Below are 19,993 nucleotides of genomic sequence, written 5' to 3'. Positions count from 1 at the left end.
ACACTGAACCACCAGCTCTACCCTCCTAACAATATTGCTGGCCTACTGCAGCAAGACCATCTGCATCTTTGCCAGATCAGTTCTCTACAGAGAACTACGAGCTCTAAGCTATACGCATTGCGTATAACCTGGGAGAATAAAATTATTCATAGTAAGTGAAGGGAGTGTAAGTGATTATTTATTGTCATAATTACCACACCTGCTACCCACTACCTACAATAATGACCCCATTATTTTCTTTTCAAACGCGCCATGAAATACTGAGTTACACTTGTGCTGGCATGCTGTCATTCCCTGTGGAATGCAAATTTCATGCTGCGAAGAATATGCCCCATGATGGTGCTTCATTGCCTGGCATCACTACAGACAATTTATTTGTGCGTCTATATGGTGTTCTCGACAATACCCAGGCGAAATAACAAGTGGAACTATGGTTTTCCAATGATCAACAATGTTTCCATTGTTCAACACTAAACCGGGGCATTGTCACCTCTCGCCAAACAGAAGAACACACTAAATTGTAAATCAAGTATGATGTTATTAGTGAAGGTGGTGAGACAAAGGCTGCTGTTCCCTTAATTAACTGTGCTCCATCAACAGTGACCATACAGGGTGAACAATGGTTGCCCTCCGCCATCCCCACCTCACACCTAATCAGTGCTACTACTGCACCAATCAGTGACAGTGTTAATGAACTACACCCCATGCATTTTCATTCTAATGACTCAGCATGTATCAACATTTCATGTAAATATACCAATTTATGGACACCTTCCAGAATACTGCAATTGTTGACAAACAATCGCCACCATATACGATCGCATTCCCCTGTGGGGAACTGATATTTGTGGGTTATTGCCGATAAATGCATCCTACAAATGACCTTCCTGTGCAAGAGCATGTTTTTCCATGCCTACACCCAAACTTTACGTTCTGCATGACATTGTATGCCACCCAGTTGATGCCACACTTGTTATGACAGCGCCACGAGCCGCATCACGTCATCATGATGACATCACACCGACAACAGCCACGCCACACTCTGGGCCATGCCTGCCATGTGACATCACTCAACAAGCAGACACACTATATCTAACTGCAACCGTGCAGAGTTTTCACATCTGTGACCACCGCATATCAAAACGGCGAGCCTGATTGCAACTGCGAACCACACACTGTGGGAACACAAGGAGTACCTACAACAGCTGCCATGTTGGGTGACCTAGACTGATGCACCATCGGCCATGATTGCCACCAACCTGGACCCGTCCACTGCGCCACATTCCTTGGCACCCCAGTTAGACAACGTCCCCCATGTTGCTGATGCAACAGCTGCAACACCCGTGCCAAGTCCCATGAGAATCAGACACGACACCCCCATTGCCGACAGACCTCTCACAACTACTGTGCCATGATGCCAGCTGCCATCTCTACCAGTGCCACCAGACGGTGTTCGTGAACCTGTGCCATATACTTTGCATGATTATAACAACCTCATACTGGACCTAGTCCCTCGCGAACAGGCAGATTACCACCAGCTACACACTATGTTACATCTGCTGCCGCTACAGGTTGATTCTCCACAAGTATGGTGCGCACTCTGCGAGTGCATGAAGCAGTTGCCTGAGATCGCAAATGACCATGACAAGTTTTTGGTACTTTTGAACCAACTACACACCAAAACTAATCTTATCAGTGTCCTCCTATTGCACACACCAACCACTGACCGATACGAGACAGCAAAGATGCTCATACTACAGCACCTGTCACATTCACCTGAACAACAACTCCACCTAGCCATCACTGGGCAACAATACCCCGTCAGCGCTCTGGCACAGCTTATGCCTCCGAATCGCCACAAACCTCTTACCAGAATGTGCTCTATGGTCACTACGGCTCCTCAATCTGCTTGAAAACATACAGAAGGCCATCCAAATGCATGAAGATTATGCTTGCCCTGGTGCAGCATCACATCTTGAACAACACTCACATCAATTGCAGCAGCTACATCAGCAGTGGTTGCATCTACAGGCAACCCAGACCAGCCTGCACACCAGCAGTGCCCATGGAGACCACTGCACAGTGCTCAATGCACAGCGCCTGACCAACCGACAGTCACCGAGCTGCTCTGACCTCAGCCGAGCCCTTCCACACCATGCTCACAGCAGCCTCGCAAGACTTCGGTGCAGCAAGGTACCAACAATCAGATACCATGATGGACCCAGGTGCCGCATATGTAGCGGAATGTAAACAACCACCTGCCACATTCACACCTGGCCATCGACCCATGCCTAACCATCACAAAAACTCACCCGGCCAGGATGCTGTGCCTACTCGGCTACATCACCCTTCTGGTTTCACACAAGCTTCGGTACTGGTGCACGCTGCTGTCGTCCACACTGCAGCTACCCAAACTAGTAGAGCAGCCTGATGCATGCCCATCAGGTCACTCCCCTACTTCAAGACATGACAACACTCATCAAATCTCGCATCTACATTATAGTGGCGCATGGCTCTGCATCTACGACAACTATCTTGGAGCATACTTCCTAGTCGACACGGGTGCTGGTGTTAGCACACTGCCACCTCAGTTGGCACCTGGAAAACATACACCATCTGCTATATAGCTATGTGCTGCAAATGATTCAGTGATTCCCATGATAGGCACAGCCTCTATCACAGTTTAACTGGACAACCACACCCCTCACCCATGGACATTTTTTGTGGCTGACACCATAGACCCAGTGGGGGGCTTGGATTTTTTGAAGCATTATAATCTTCTGATGGACCTGGGTAGGGCCTTACTACTTTAACATGACTGCCGTATGCTGATCAGTGGAGTAAACAGTGACCATTTACCGACAGACAAGACTCCGCTCCTTGCTCCTCCTACCTCTGAAACAGTACTGGATCTCAGGCTAAAGTGCCAGGCATTGATCGAAGAGCTTAAAACCATGACTACTGCATACACTGACCTCCGCCACGTCAATGCTGGCTCACGAGCAGCTAACGAAAACCTCTGCAACCGCTGCTCCAAACTCACAGCACAACTACTCATCACACAGCAACAGCTGTCATCACACCAGCAACAATGGGAGCCACCCACCCGAGATGCCACCAGGTCTCCAGAAACATAGGTCAGTCCAGTGTCTCATACTTCTGGTGTCAACACTCCCATGAGTGGGTCAAGCGAAAACAATAATATTGCTCTCATGAGCATGTCGAATGCAAACAGTGATATTGATTGTGCGAGCAGATTCTGTGCCTCACATGCTATTCCACATCATCCCCATAAAAAGATTAACATCATACCACAATGGTACTGTACACAGAATTAATACTACCTCTGGTCCACCAGTCCCATGCTAGCCCCACTGCCTCGCCCCTCACAAACTAAACACAGCCAAGGCTGCGATCAAGGAACTGTTGTGCAAGGGCACCATCCAGCCATCAGACAGTGCATAGGCCTCACCGATTACTATGAGAATGAAAAAGATAAATCATGGCACCTGTGCTGGGACTACAGACATTTGAATGTGTGCACCATTATTGTTAGTTACCCCATGTTCAATATTCAGGGCTTCTCTCAGGAACTGGCTGGTGCAACCATTTTTAGCAGGATCGACTGCCCCAAAGACGGCAATAATTAAACTGTTTGTCCTATCTGAATTCCTCTTTATGCCTTTCGGGCTAAAGAATACAGCACAGACTTGGCAACGGTTCATTGATGGCTTTTTTTTTTTTACTATGCTCTTTTGCTATTGTTACTAGGATGATGTAATTATCTTCTCACAAACAGCTCATGATCATGAGAAACACCCCCAAGCAGTATTTGACAAACTAGCAGAGCATGGTGTTGTTATAATGAGCACAAATGCCAACTCGAGCAAAGATGTGTTACATTCATAGGCCATCTCATTAATGCTTCAGGCATCTGCCCCACCCCAGAAAAGATAGACCAAATTAATAACCTATTAACCATGGACAATTAAGAGTTGCACCATTTTTTTGGGGTAATTGATTTTTACTGACAACACCTCCCCCATGTCTCAGAAACACTTTTGCCACTCACAGATTCACTCTGCAGCAAGAACACATCAGGCAAATATAAGCTCACTTGGACTCCTGATATGGAAGCAGCTTTTGAGAACATCAAAACCAAGCTTACTCAGTAGCACCCAGGGGAGGACCTCAGTCCACTCCTGGTTGTGGCATATGAGCACTGTCTTGAGGGTATAGAGCCACCGTTCTATGAGTCCGTCGGATTGAGGATAGTAGACCATCATGTGAAACTGGTGGAATTCACAGAGGCAGCAGAGCTTTGAGAACAGGGCCTACTCAAACTGCTGGCCTTGGTCAGTTGTCAGACTTTGGGCAGCCGAAGTGTGCAATTCATAGTGGGATGAAAGCTCGGGCAACGGTGTCAGCTGAAATATAAGTCAGAGGTGTGACCTTTATGCATCAAGTTATCCTGTCTATAGCTGACAAGATGTACTTGTAGCCATTTGAATCTGGTAGTGGTCTATGTGGACACGTTGGAAATGGCCCTTCATGATGGGGAATTTCCCAAAGGACAGTTGGGCGTGATGTCCTGTCTTGGCCCATTGGCATTGGATGCAGGCTCTCGTCCATGCAACACAGTCCCATTTAATGTTATTTCAAACAAAACGAAACATTCTGTTATGAGTTTCAATGTTGGGCATACTCCAGGGTGAGACAAGTTGTGGAGGCGGTCGAAAACTGTCTTTCTTTAGTTCTGTGGGACGACTGGTCTTTGCCTACCATATGATATGTTGAACAAAACTAGTTTGGTTGTGCCTGTGATGGTGCACTGCTTGAGCTGGAGGTCTGTTGCATATCCAGATAGCATGTTTCGGAGGTAGGTGTCAGTTGCTTGTGCCTCCGCTAGTTGGTCGAGGTCAAGGTGTACCAATGTGGCAGTGAATCGTGAGAGGTAGTCAGCCACCGTGTTTTCTGCTCCTCTTTCATAGCGGACATCTGTAGTATTTTGTGAAAGCAAGTCCAGGTGATGGAATTGTCAAGGGGAGGTGTTGGTTGGTGGGTTTTTAATAGCATCAGCCAGAGTGTGGTAGTCTGTGTAGATAGTAAGCGGCTGGCCCTCAATGTCATCTCAGAAGTACCGAATGGCCTCGTATATCACCAAAATCTCATGGTCAAGGTTGACCACATTTTCTGGGAGTTGGTAAGTTTCCATGAGAAAAACTGATGGTGTCAGCCATTATAACCATATGGGTATATGGCAATGGAAGTGCCAGGGTGGTGGTCTGAGTAAGCCTGGTTTTGATGTTCCAAAAGCTGCTTCCATATCAGGAGTCCAAGTGAGCTTATATTTGCCTGATGTGTTCTTGCTGCGGAGTGAATCTGTGAGTGGCAAAAGTGTTTTTGAGGCATGGGGGAGGTGTTGTCAGTAAAAATCAATTACCCCAAAAAAACGGTGCAACTCTTAATTGTCCATGGTTAATAGGTTATGGATTTGGTCCATCTTTTCTGGGGTGGGGCGGATGCCTGAAGCGTCGATGAGATGGCCTATGACTGTAACACATTTTTGCTCGAGTTGGCATTTGTGCTCATTTATAACAACACCATGCTCTGCTAGTTTGTCGAATACTGCTTGGAGGTGTTTCTCATGATCATGAGCTGTTTGTGAGAAGATAATTACATCATCCTAGTAACAATAGCAAAAGAGCATAGTAAAAAAAAAAAGCCATCAATGAACCGTTGCCAAGTCTGTGCTGTATTCTTTAGCTGCCTACAGAGAAGGTCTGGATGCCTCACTGGGAGAGGTGCTCTACAGGGAACTGATCACCCTACCAGCAGAGTTCATATCACAAACCACTGACCCGATGGACATCAACCTGCCAGATCTAGTAAAATTTGTCACGGACTGCATCCGCCATGTCCACATTCTACCACCATCCCACCACGCCAAACCAACCATCTTTGTGCACAAGGAACTCCAGTCATGTACACATGTCATGCTCAGCACTGACGCCATTAAACCCGCCCTCCACCCTGCTTACAGTAGCCCGCAGAAGGTGTTGACACGAGGGCCAAACACTTTTGAAATCTTGCAAGCTGTAAAAATTACAACAGTGTCATTGTACCGCCTAAAACTGACGTGGTCTTTAGCAGACACACCTGGTATTTACCCTCCACTGGCCCCAGATTCATGCCCCTCAAGCCAATTTACAGTCAGCCTAGATCTGCGAGACTACCTCCCAGAAGACATTTCTGCAACGCTGCAGGACTCATTATTCATGGTTACGGCCAAATTTGACAATAGACAGTTGGACTACAGCACAGTCTCGAACTCGTTAGAGCATTCCATACCCCTTCCACCTACAATCAACACAGCAGGTCTGAAATCCAATCTTTCTTTCACTTCATAACGATGACTGACACCCCGGACTGACAGCCACACCAACACCAATGCACCACCAGTCACCAACACCTCAACAGACACTGCCACCACCCCAATGGCACCGCTGTCAACATCACAGGCCAGCCGCTCTTTACGGCCATCCAGGCACCTGGTGGATGATGATATGTCAGCCCTTGCAATTTCCAATGAACAACACATCACAACATACACCAGTCACCATGCTCCGCACTTGAGAGATCACAATCTTTGCCAGATCAGTTCCATGTAGAATGTAGTCTAAGCTACATGCATTGTGTATATGCTGCAAGAATAAAAGGAGTGCAAGTATTTATTCATTGCTGTAATTAAGGTACCATGCCCACTCCCCACTACCCACTGCTTACACTCTCTTTTATACATTCCTTCCACATTTCAGCCTTTTCTTCATTCCTTAATATTGGTTTGTCATCAGAACTTTAGATGTTCTCTTTTCTCCAAAGGTTCATTTAATTTTTTTGTAAGTACCATCTATCTTTCCTATATTTCAATTAAAATAACTTTGTGACTGATGCTTCAGTGCATTCAGTGGTAGGGGCTGTTTTTTGCTGTTGCTCACTGTGCTACCTGTTTTGCAGCCACAAGCAGCAATAATTTCTCATGCAACACTGGCACTAAGGTGTGGGATGGGGACAGGTGAGGCAGGTCGTATGGATACTTTTTTTCTGTGTGTGCAAGTGTAAGTCACATAGGCATATACAAAGATGCAAACAAGCTGGCAACTCTGCTCCTCATCAAAGACATCTGTCAGTCACAAAGTTATATTAACTGAAGTGTGTGGGCTTTAGACAATAACTGTTTACAACCTACCACAGTGGTGTAGGGGAAGCTGAGTGAGCAATTTGACATAGGAACGCTTGTAGCCTATCAAGCTGAGAAATTATTTCAAAATGGCCTACAAAAACCATCTAAGCTATGGAGCATGCATGCCAAATGAGATTTTCAATATCCCCTCTCTCTCATATGCCACTGTTTTAGTCAGCTATTTCACCAAAAATAGTAATTTAAACATTCCCACAATGGTAATGAAATAAAAAATACTTTTGTATACATTGCACAAAGTGTAAGTAAGTTTACAATTCAGTATAAACTTAAGCCTTATAAGCACAGTAGATTTTTAGTAAGATGGCAAACAAAATGATTTAACTGTTAATTTGTGCTGTTAAAATTCACAATATTTTGAGGTAAAATTTACACACGTTGATTTTAAATTTTTTAAGTCAATAACAAGGGGTTTTTAATATTAAAAGATGATTTAGCCAAAATATCACATGGCGCATACACTCTGTAGCTTGTGTGACTTTTGGAGACCGATTTGAGAATGTCAATTTGTTCTTGACATCACCCACAATGAGGTCATATGTTGTAAACAGTATTGTTTATATCCTGTATAATTATGCATGCTTTTAGACTTTGCATTTCTTCTCTAGCTATTTTGCACTGTCAGTCTCATTTTTGTCTCAATGATTCAATTTTACCTGCTTCATTTTTTATATTTTCCCCTTTGGTCACTGTATTCAATATCTTGTGTATTACCCAAGGAACTCTAGTGGATTTTGTCTTTTTTACTAGCTTTTCCTCTGCTGTTACTATTTGATTTCTTAAAGATACCCATTCATATTTCATTGTATTTTTTCCCATGTTTCCGTTAGTCATTGTCTAATGCTGTCTCTGAAGCTCTCGACATTCTCTGGTTGTTTCAACTAATTTAGGTCAAAATTACTCAATTCCTACCTTTTTATGGTAGCTTCAACTTCAGTCTTTATTTTATAACTGGTAAATTGTGTTATGCTCCTGGATATGGTTTTCAGTTAAAGGCCTACTTTCTAAATCTGTGTCTTACCTTTATGTAACCTACCTAAAGCCTTTTGATGTCTATTCTCTTCTACATATACATCTTTATTTCACGTTCTTTAAAGCAAATGTTTGCAATGTTTAAAATGTGCTCTGTGTAAAACTGTAATATGCTTGCCAGCTCTTTCAGCAGTCATCCAAATCCATCTTCTCCAACTAATTTTTCTTCTCTTTTTTTCTATCAGATTTCCAGTCTCTCATCAAAATTAAAATTTACTCTCCTTTAATAAGCTTAATAATTTCTTTCACCTCAACAAATCAATTATACAAAAACGAATTACGTACACAATGTCCCATATAATGCATGTTCCATCAGTGCAGGCACTTACAGCCTCTGTCCCAGAGTTTGATATACATATGGAGGAAACGGCATCACTGTGTCCAGTCAAACTAGCAAGACTTTTCTGGTAATTTGGTTTCATTTCCCATATACGTATCTAGAAACAAAATCACAATGTTAAATTTTCATCAGAAAGTTTTTAAAGTGCAGTAACATATACAAAAATAGCTTACTGCTTCATTTTTAATTTTTGTTTTGCATGACACTGGGTCATGTGCTTAAGAACTGAAATTACAGAAAAGTTATTAATTAATAATTAATAATTAAAGGGCTCCAGAAAGGTTCAAAATCATGAAATGTTCGATTTTTACTGTTTTGCATTTTAAAAATCTAAAGAATTCTTTCAATTGATATATATTTTTTTCAGTTCAGAAGACTACAACTATTTTTAAAATATTTTTGAAATATGTTCTGCATGGGTGTGACCCACTGTGCACTGTTAAACTGCTGTCAGTTGTTGTTCTCATGAATCTATTTTAGTGATGTGAGAGAAAATGTTACAAAACATTCAATATATATACTGTTCGATCGATTGTCACGTGTTTCATGTTTATTTACTCTTTTGTAATCCTGAAAATATTAATACTGAATTCTGCTCATTGAAATCTCTTGTTTTATTGTAGGACAATCATGGGTAAACATAAAGTGATCAGAAATTCCCTGAAGGCTTTTAAAGAAAGGAGAAATATTGGAAAACCAAAGGCAGGCATTATTGCCATAAATAATAAAGATGATAACCAAGTGTATGGACCTAACCTTGCTGGTACACCTGCCCAGTGCAATGACACTGAGAAAGAAAGTACTTTGCAGAGGAAGCTTGGTTTGGTTAGCAAAAAGCATCAATGTATTATGGGCGGATTGGATGTGAATGAAATATTTGATGTGTCGGTTCTCAACTGCATTTTTGGAAACTGCGTAAAATGTATTCCATGTAGTGAAGTTGGCCTGGAACTCTCTATCAAAAATCACAAAGGACATGTCGGTGAAATGGAACTGAAGTGTGGTAAGTGTTTATACATGACCACCTTTTGGAACAGTGTTGCAGTAACTCTAAATAAAGAAAATGGTAGAAAAATCTATGAACACAACATTAGATTTGTTTATGCCTTGAGTACAGTTGGTAAGGGTGTTACTGCAGGTGTAGTTTTCAGTGGCATGATGAATCTTCCAAATCCTCCAGCCAAGCTTATGAATTATAATAGGTTTATATAGTCTAAAGTAGATGTCTGTATAGAATCTATGAAAATTGCTGTAGAAGAGGCAGTAATAGAAAACAGTGATAATAAGAGACTTGACTGTAGCATCTGATGGTACCTGGCACAAACAGGGACACACATCTCTTCATTGTGTAGCATCTGCCACCAGCATGTATACAGGGAAAGTCTTAGATGTAGCAGTAATATCTAAATATTGTAGGTGTCCACAAAACAATAAAGGTACACATGAAAATAATTGCACAGCTAACTATAGAGGCAATAGTGGAGGAATGGAAGTGACTGTTGTTGCTATGGCATTCCAATGTTCTGTTGTGCATCGTGAATTACGTTCGTGATGATGATTCTTGAAGTTTCAAACATATTCAAGAACTGAAGCCCTATGGTGATGATGTTGTAGTGCAGAAATTTGAGTGTGTTGTACACTTACAGAAACAAATGTGATCAAGACTTTGATGACTGAAAACTTTATACAAACAACAAAAACTCAAGTGATCGTAAAGGGTTGGATGGGAAGGTAAGGTTAATTGGTAGTGTAATTTACAAAATACATAACTATTATGGAATGGCTATTAGGCAAAACACACAAAGACTTGATGAAATGAAGAGGGCTGTTTGAGCTATCTTTTTATTCACACTTTTTCACTGATGAAGATCCCCATCATTAGTAGTGTCCCAAAGGAGGAAAACGTTGGTGTCAGTACAACAAGAGATTGCTAACTGCTGAAGTGTACACTCATAGACATAGTCTGACTGATTCAGTAACGGAGGTGATAAAACATATTTTCAGAGACTTAGCAGCATCTGATCTGTTGAAAAAGTTTGTTCATGGAAAAACTCAAAACCCCAATGAAAGTATAAATAGTCTTATATGGTCAAGAATCCCCAATACTGTGTTTGTTAGAATACAAACATTTCACTTTGGTGTGTATGATGCTGTTGCTAACTTAAGTGATGGCAACATTGGAAGGTGCAAAGCGTTTCGGAATATAGGAATGAAGATAGGTTTTAGGCCAAGAATGTCTTTGGACTGCTGACAGGGCTGTAAGTAGCCTAGAAATACAAGACAGAGTAAACAGGAAAAGGACAAAGAGGAAGCTGGAGGAGGAGTTTGCAGAAGATGAAGATAATCCATCATATGGACCTGAAATGCAGTAAAAACGTAATCCAAACTTTGTCACTCAATTCCCAAAAGTTTTATTTTTTCATACAAATTAGATGTTTCCTCAGGATCTACATAAACAATTTGCTTCAGATTTTCTGGAAATGTTACACAGTGACTTCTGTGTAACTCAACACAGCCTTGTTCCAAAAACCTGTGTATTGTTGAATTTATTAACAAAAAAATGGCACAAAAAGTATTGAATTTCATTTCAATAGAAAATATTGATCTCTAACAATGAATTTAAATTTTTAAAAATCCCTGTGGTAAGTTGTAGCCAATACTCCAATAAATAACCTGTAAAAATTTCAACTTCCTACCTCAAATACTTCCTGAGAAAACAAGTAATTTATAAGCACTATTTTAACATTGGAAAGTTAGGGCTTTCCAGAAGCTGTGAAGTATTGTGTTAAACTTTTAAGATATTTGAGAATCAGAACCATTATTGGCTTCATTACATTTCTTCTCTTAGCCTTTGAAATATAGCTGTATGTTATATATACAATCTGATGCAATAAGTTCGCTAATGGACAGAATACAGTGCCATTGAAAATAATAAAAGGAACCAATTGTGGTGTCAAGAGCATATTTGCCCTTCAAAACAGTACTACCTTGCTTGTCAATATATAGTAGAGTACCCCCATATTTCACTGCAAAGTTACTGTTTGAATACATAAGGACATAAACAGTGTGTATTTATTCCACTTTTTTTGAACTGTTGGCTATCAAACCAAATAACATCATCAGAGGAATATTACTAATCAATCACAGATTAATAAGAGGCAGCAACCTGGACCTACGCTGTCGTACAGGAATTGTTTTAAACAAAGATACGCACAAGAGACAGGCTTAAGAACTGGACATATGCAACACAAAACAGAGGAACAGCTCAGAGGAGAAATTGAGGTATGGGTCTTATTTTAAGAAAGAAGAGCAAACATTTAAGGAATCTCAGACAAAACAGTATGGCTCATTCCAAAAATAAACAAAATGCACCCCATGGAAATCATGCAAGTGTATGAGCTAATGTGCATGCATTCTGATGAGTGCGTAGAAGGCCTTCATAAAGAGTTACACTAATTTATGTATATGAGCTAATCCCACTACAATTTGCAGACTGAAGATTTTAACGCAAAATTAGGACCAATAATTTTTGGCTGGGAAACTTTGAATATTATACCAGAAATGAAAGTAGCGGCACTTTAGCAGAATTTCAGCACAATATGCTTGTCCTTAAAGCATCTTTCAGGATAAAACAAATAGAAGATGGACATCTAAAGGAAAACTGGAAATAAAAATTAAATGCTTGCAAAAACTGTAAAATTATAGAGACAGAATTGCTTGCCATACTTTACCTTATCCTACTGTTAATGGATACATATAAAAGTATAAATAAATATAATACATTCTAGAACTGCTAGTTCCTTCTTCAGGGAGAAAATTGTGATACTTTGAAGGAGGATGGAAAGGAGGGGCAAAGCACTAAGACTCTATGTTGAGAGAGACACATTTGTTGTAACAATGAGGGGAGAGCAAGTAGTTGATGCATATCAGATATCAGTTTTCACAAAGAAGTTGTAGAAGACGTTACACTCTTAAAAGTCTTAAATTGCTGTTTCTTCTGTTTTTGTTTTTTTATGTGTAGATCTCTTTTTACAAGGATATAGGACATGTCAAAATAAAGTTTAGATCAATTTAAAACAAGCCAATTCGTATACACATATATTTAGAGAATTCTAGTTAGAGACAATCATTAGAATTACTCCTGGTATACAATACTTTTCTTACAAATAACTTATTAAATAATGTGATGCCATGCTGTTCACTCATATCTCACTATCAGTCACTGCATACACTATACACACATTGCTTCATAATGCTTCACTCACTTCACACACACACACACACACACACACACACATACTGGTGATCTCTGGGCCATTTTCTGTACTGCTACTTCCCATTTTGAAAAACTGAGTCAGCATCCCTCTGTAATGAGTGAGATGTTGAGCTCAGAAAGAGGAAGAGGTGTTAGTATTGTGCTATGCATAGCTTGATGGTAAGTATTTCTAGAAAGGAAAGAAGAAGGAAAAAAAAAAACAAAGTGAAGGTGTTATGTGGAATGTTGGATGTTATATAATCATTATTATTATTATTATTATTATTATTATTATTATTATTATTATTATTATTATTATTATTTATTTGTATAACATTTTTTTATCAAACTCCTACTCTGTTTTATCTAAGGAATCCTTCAATGTATAAAATGTATTGCATAACAGGTACTTTTTAGCTGCCTTTTTAAATAAGTGTATTTTTGAAATGTCTTTAATTTCTTTTGGTAATTTATCGTACAGTTTTAGTCCCTAGTAGAAAATGCTGTTTTGAGTTTTATGTTTATTTTTTTCTTGGTAAATGTAGGGTGAGTCTATCTCTTGTTGCATGGTCACGGACAAAGCTGTTTTTGTGCAGTAATTACCAATGTTACTTTTGATGTGTACAACTGACTGGTAAATGTATTCACATGGAGCAGTTAAAATCTCCAGTGTTCTGAACAGATCTTTACAATGAGCTCAAATAGTATTTTTGGTTATTATTCATATGCCTCTTTCATGGAGTTTGAAAATTGTGTTCATATTTTGTGCATTTGTTCCCCAAAAAAGAATGCCATACCTAAGAATTGAGTGTATATATGAATAATATGTAACTAAAAGACACTGCATGTTACACACTGATGATAGGATTCTAAGGGCAAAACATGCAGATGACATTCTGTTTGCAAGTACCTTTGTGTGTTCACACCACTTCAACTGAGAATCAATATTCATTCTTAGAAATTTTGCATCTGTTACACAGTCTATAGAGGTGCCATCTACATTTAATTTAACATGGTCATTTTTCCTCTTCAACCTGAAATTCGTGGTATTAGTTTTCTTTATGTTCAATGTCACTTTATTGCTTATTGACCAATCATAAACTTCCTTGAAAGTTTCATTTGCTTTCTTAGCAAGGAGTTGTCTTGTTTTCTCAGTGACTATAATACTGCTGTCATCAGCAAAGAGAATTTTTTCACTGTGAGTAACACTACTGGGAAAGTCTTTGATGAATATCAGGAACAGTATTGGTCCTAATATGCTACCTTGTGGAACCCTTATATTAATGTATTTTGATTCTGATTAAGTGTTTTACTAAATGTTTAAAACTATTTGAAGTATGGTATGTGTTATCTCTACTCTTTGTTCTCTATCTGTTACGCATGATCGAAACCAGTCATTAGCTGCTGCTCTTATTCCTAATCCCACTAATTTATTTAATAGAATCTTGTGGTCAGCTATATCAAACGCCTTAGAAAAATCCAAAAATATGCCTGTGACATACTCATCTTTATCAAGAGCATCAAGTACAACTTTTGTGAATTCTACTATGGCTGACTCAATATTTTTGCCACTTCGGGAACCAAACTGTGATTCGCTTAAAAGACTGTATTTATTCAGGTAATTCATTAATCTGTATTTCATAATTGCTTCTATTATTTTTGAGAATACTGACAGCAGAGAAATGGGCCGGTAATTTTCTATATCTTCTGCATTACCTTTCTACAAGGTACAACTCTTGCCTGTTTTAACTGCTCTGGAAATGTACCTGATGTGAAGGATTCATTTATTATACTTGTTAAGGGGCCTTGTATAATCCCTATGCATTGTTTCAGTACAAACATTGGTACTTCATCTAAGCATACTGACTTTTTATGTTTTAGTTTTTGAACAGTTTTATTGACTTCATTCCCTGTGGTTGGAAGTAACATCATTGTATTTAGTGCAACATTATTTACAGGTGTTATATTTGTTTTAGGGAATTTTTGCTGTATCTTCTCTGCAATCCTTGAAAAATGCTCATTTACATAGATTGCTAAGCGTTGTGTATCATTTATTACCTTATCCCCTCCCTTAGCAGTATGTTAGTCTGCATTTGTTTACCTCTCCCCATTTCCTTTTTTATTACATCCCAGAGTGCTTTGCTTTTATTTTCTGCATTATATATTATTTTGTCATTAAATGACTTTTTTTTGCAGCAGTCAGCACCTTATTATAGATCTTTTTGTTTCTATCATAGAAATTTAAGAATTCTGGATCATTGTGAATCTTTTTCATGGAACTGAGGTGTTTAAGTGTTTGGGAGGACTTCTTAATACCTGCTGTTGTCCATCTGTCTTTGTGAGATGTTGATACAGACATGCATACTTTTGGAAATGCCTTTTCGATGTTCAATTTAAACAATGTGTAGAATTTAGAGAATTTCATATTCACATTGGTTTCTTTGTACACTTCATCCCAGCTTTGTTTTTCTAGCTCTTTTGAAAAATCTTTTATTTTTATTTCTGATAGATGTCGTTTGTAGGCTTGTAGTTTAGGTAATGATTCAATGCCTGATTTTACTGTTTTTATTTGACAGAGATGGTCTGATAGTCTGAGATCTTTCACAGCTATGTCACATTTTTCCCTGTCCATATTTGTGGCCAGATGGTCAGTTACTGAGACTTTATCTAGAACTTCTGTTAATTTATTGAAAAAAGTGTCCACATTACCACTGGGAGATCTATACACACACAAAATGATTAATTTCTTGGTGATATCAAGCCCTGTTAATTCAATAGCTGATATTTCAAAGTGCTTGTCTTCACTTACTGTACTCAGGTCATGTCTTGATTTGAACTGTGTTCCTTTTCTGATATAAATGCATGATCCTCCACCCCTTGAAGTAGTTCTGCAGTAAGAATTTGCCTTTTCATACAATGATAATACTACATGTTGGATTTCTGTGTCTCTACACCAATGCTCAATAATACAAACTACTGTGCAGTTCAAAGATTGGAACTCAACTTCCAATAGTTGTATTTTATTTTTTATTGATTGCATGTTTTGATGGAGGATTGGTAAGTCTGTGAAATGCCCCATGTTACTCTTTCCAATGCTTTGTTTTTCTTTGTGACATCTGGTATATGTGATATCTGAAGAATTAAAACTGTCTTGTAAGTGACTGTTTGAGTATTTTTTAAACTGCTGGAAATACTCTTTAGGCAGGGGAACCTGTTGTCTGGATTTATCCTAAAAAAGACCTACTTTTCCTACCTATGACAACAGGTATTTGACCATGTGTGGCCCGAGATCCACCCCCTATACTTTCATGAATCAGCTGTACCGATCTTCCCTTCCCAGCCCTGTTTAGGTGTAGGCCATGCCTAGTGAAACCCCATCTGTTGATAGTCCCAACAGGCACCAGAGAAACATGAGCAAAGTTGGCTGTCCTCAGAGCCATCACTACCCCAACATTGATTCGACTCACAGCTCCATCAAGGTGTAGCCGAACATGACGCCAGAACAGCTCAACAAAGTGTACGTTGGTGCCATGAGTCAGAGAACCTATCTTGTCCAGGTCACTACTGATCTCATATGCCTCATCCCTGTTCAAACTGTTTCCTACCCCACCCACTATCACTGCATGGTTCTCTTTTGTAAAGTCCTTACATTATGACCCTACATCCTCTATCACATGACTTAGTCCTGCATTTGGCTTGAAGATACTGGTGGCCTGGTACACTGCCCCTAAACTTTCCTGTAACTGAGGGCCTACACCTCGTCCATGGCTACTACCTGGCAGCAGCAGTTTCTTCTTCCTAAGACTTTATACATTCCTAGGCTTCTTGACCTCGGTTGAAGTGTTATGCACATTTCCTGTTCCTCGTTCTACCTGAGGCTCTTCTCCACTTAACTCTGGCAATGGTAGATACCTGTTTTTGATTTTGATGATAAAACTGTCAGATCACATTCTCTTTCTTCCTATCCTCCTACCAGCTGCCAGTTCCCAACCACCCTCCTCCCCCCTATCTCCCCTGATCCTTACGAGTTCCTTCCTTGCTTCCTCCAACTGTGCCTGAAGGGCACAGATTTTCCTTTCCTGTTCCACAATCAAAATGTTCCTACTGCATACTCTGCAGTTCCAGGAGAGAGCTTCTTCTGTTCTCCCAACATTCTCCCCATAGCATCCCCCCCTGGGAAAATATTTGCTACAAGATTGGCAACAAATCCCTCTACTCGCTACCTTATAACAGCTCCCACATTTCTCACTCATGATCATTTTCGAAAGAGTAATTAAGTTTAAAGAATGTTTTAAATTTGTCAATGACGCAAAATTGGCAGTGTGTAAACAAGAAACGACAGAAATGTCTTATGTGTGGTTATTGTTGTTTTTGTACTGAATTTGAGATACAATGACAGAGGAATGAATTTGTAATTACTTTGCTTTTAGAGAATTTACGATATCAGGTGTGTTTGGTTGGGTTTTTAAACTTATAACTCGGATGATTTAGGCCTAGATCTCGTCTATCTAGCTAGAAAACAATACAAAATGTGTTAGTTAAATATGATTTAGAAACGTTTGATTACACTTTTATTGCGACAATAGACACTGATGAAACTTGTAGCTGTCTTTTTAAACGAATTTTATCAAAAACACTTGAATATAATTTTTTGTGTTTATGTTAAGCAAAATTTCGGGTTATGTCGTGATTATCGGAACTTCAGCTAAAGAACAAGTTTTTTCAAGAAAAAGCTCTGCTGGAACGCTGATATTCAGTTGTGTGACACGAACAAACACTACAGCAAGTATAGAAAACAAAGAAAATTTAAATTTGAATTGCATGTGACTGTAAACTTATAAAATGCACAGTACAAACAAATAAAAAGACAGAAGGAAACAAGCTCTTCACACAAGAAATTGGAATTATAAATTATGAGGATTTATTTAACAATATAAAACTATAATAGACCAAATGAGTGACATCTTATAAACTGAAGAGACAATTTTTTAACAAGGTATGTATGCAAATGCCAAAAGATGTTGCAGGTCCAATTAAAGCAAAAGAACAGAAAATTTCAAATGTAACTTTCAAATATCAGGTAGTATTTTAAGAAAACTATAAGGACATGAAAGAAATAAAGCAATTACAAAATATTTTCGGTAGGATGTGAGAGGATGCTACGAAAACTTTACAAAAAAATTAACTAAATCAGTATGAATGTAAGGAAATTATCCTGATTTAGGATTTTTATGTTTTCACTAAATTACTTTTGGCAAACAGATTGAGATTCTTTTATTTCATATTGTTGTAAATCATGATATGATCAATATCATTATAAAACTGCTCCGTGAAAAAGTAAAACTACTACTGCCACTATGACAAAACTTATGACATTTGACTTCATCACTTAAAACAGCAGTTGGCAAATCAGCTATTTTAATGGATGTTAAAACTGAAACACCATGACACCTGAATTAAGGAAATATCAAACTGACATGAAGTGTATTGCATACTTGTACATACAAGCACGGAAGGGAGATAAAAGTAATACCACATACTTTCTGTACATAAGGAAAGACTACACAGTCAGTTGCTAACTCAGAAATCACCTCTGAATGTTTGTTGTCTGTGAGAAGATCATTTTGTGGTATGTCATGTGTACAACACAGAAATGTATACTAGCATGAGTCAGAATTTGACAGCGACAGGGTCATAGTCTATCAAGACAGCAGTTTTTTGTTCCATGTTAATGCTGCTTGTGTTGTTCGTGATCACACAACTCTTGTATCTCAAAAGCCCCATGTGACCAGCACCCAACAGGACAGACATATTGTACACTTGGCCACACAATACCACACAACCTTGCCATTTACCTAGAGGCAGGAAATGAGCTTGATTGCAACAAGGCAATGCAATGAGATCTAGTGCATCATAGAGTGACAGTATGGTGACCATTGTTGCACTTCCCTTAATGTAGCTGCACAGAGGCTTGCCAACAGTGGTGCACTCAACAATCATATGGGGCACAGTACTGCCAACATGCCTTCTTTTTAGAAGAGTTCTATTTCTGCAAATTGTGTCACGATGGATGTATCTATGTGTAGAGGCTCTGAGAACAACAACCATTGCCAGACTGCAATTGCCATGTGGGCACAGCATATGGTGTTATGGAGAGCCACTGAGTACACAAAAGATCACCTCTGGATTTCATAGCTAGTAATTTGATTTCTGGTATGTTATGGCTGGTGGCTGTGCCCTTTCTCTGAATTCTCAGTGTTATCTTTCAACAAGGTAAAACTTGATTACAAGTTGCTCTTGCTGTCCTGGTCTATTTCAATACAGAAGATGTTCAACTACTCCTCTGGTCAACATATTCTCCAGATTTCCCACCCACAGAATACATCTGTTGATGACTTGACCTGTTACAAGGCCATCACCACTCACAAGCGACTACAATTGATGAACACTGTTACAGACTTGAAGCAGCATGGTATGACATACCTGTATCTATTATCCAAGTTCAGTTTATCTTGATGCCCAGCCCACTTAGTGCTGCTGTTGCTGTCATAGGCTGCCGTCTATGTGTATTAAACTTCACACTCTGTACACTCACAAATCACCAACAAATTTAATCATGTTTTCTTCCTGCTATATTTTATGTGCACAATAAGTAAAATTTCATTATTTGCTTTTCCTACTGGTAATGCCATTTTAATGGGAAGCTGTGTAATAGTAGGTACAACTCAGAAATGTAAGAAATTTATAATGTAACTGGTGTTATTCTAAAAACAAAACCATACAATATGTAAGAGTGTATTTAAGGTATGAAGAAATAATAGTCACCAGGAGAATATATTATTTCAATACAAATAATAAAAGTTTGATGAAGAGCGATACAAAAATAAAACTGTTTAGAGCTTTTGACACAATTTTAACAAAATCTGTATTGACCTCTTGAGAAATAAGGCATTCATTGAATCTATGGTAATGTAAATTGTATATATTACAGCTTCAATTGACATGCAGTGGACGTAAACTTCACCCAAAAATAGAAGAAATTATAGAGCAAGTCTGGAGCTGGATTGAAAATAATGTATAATAAACACACTAAAATGAAAATTGA

The 19,993-nt window shown here is 39.0% G+C and overlaps 1 protein-coding gene across 1 annotated transcript in view; it reads right to left on the bottom strand.

Annotated features, from left to right (window-relative positions):
- The window catches only part of LOC124775504 (cilia- and flagella-associated protein 52-like), a 244,150-nt gene that overhangs the window by 36,817 nt on the left and 187,340 nt on the right, over positions 1-19,993 (bottom strand). Inside the window, exons 10-12 of the mRNA XM_047250337.1 lie at positions 8,575-8,730; positions 6,042-6,096; positions 1,260-1,461 (exon numbers count right to left, since the gene is read on the bottom strand). Coding sequence (XP_047106293.1) covers positions 1,260-1,461; positions 6,042-6,096; positions 8,575-8,730 — 413 coding nt within the window. The remainder of the gene's footprint in view (positions 1-1,259; positions 1,462-6,041; positions 6,097-8,574; positions 8,731-19,993) is intronic.

This window comes from Schistocerca piceifrons, chromosome 2, assembly GCF_021461385.2.
Source record: "Schistocerca piceifrons isolate TAMUIC-IGC-003096 chromosome 2, iqSchPice1.1, whole genome shotgun sequence".
NCBI classification, from domain to species: Eukaryota; Metazoa; Arthropoda; class Insecta; order Orthoptera; family Acrididae; genus Schistocerca; species Schistocerca piceifrons.
This window is presented reverse-complemented; position numbering and strand designations above follow the sequence as displayed.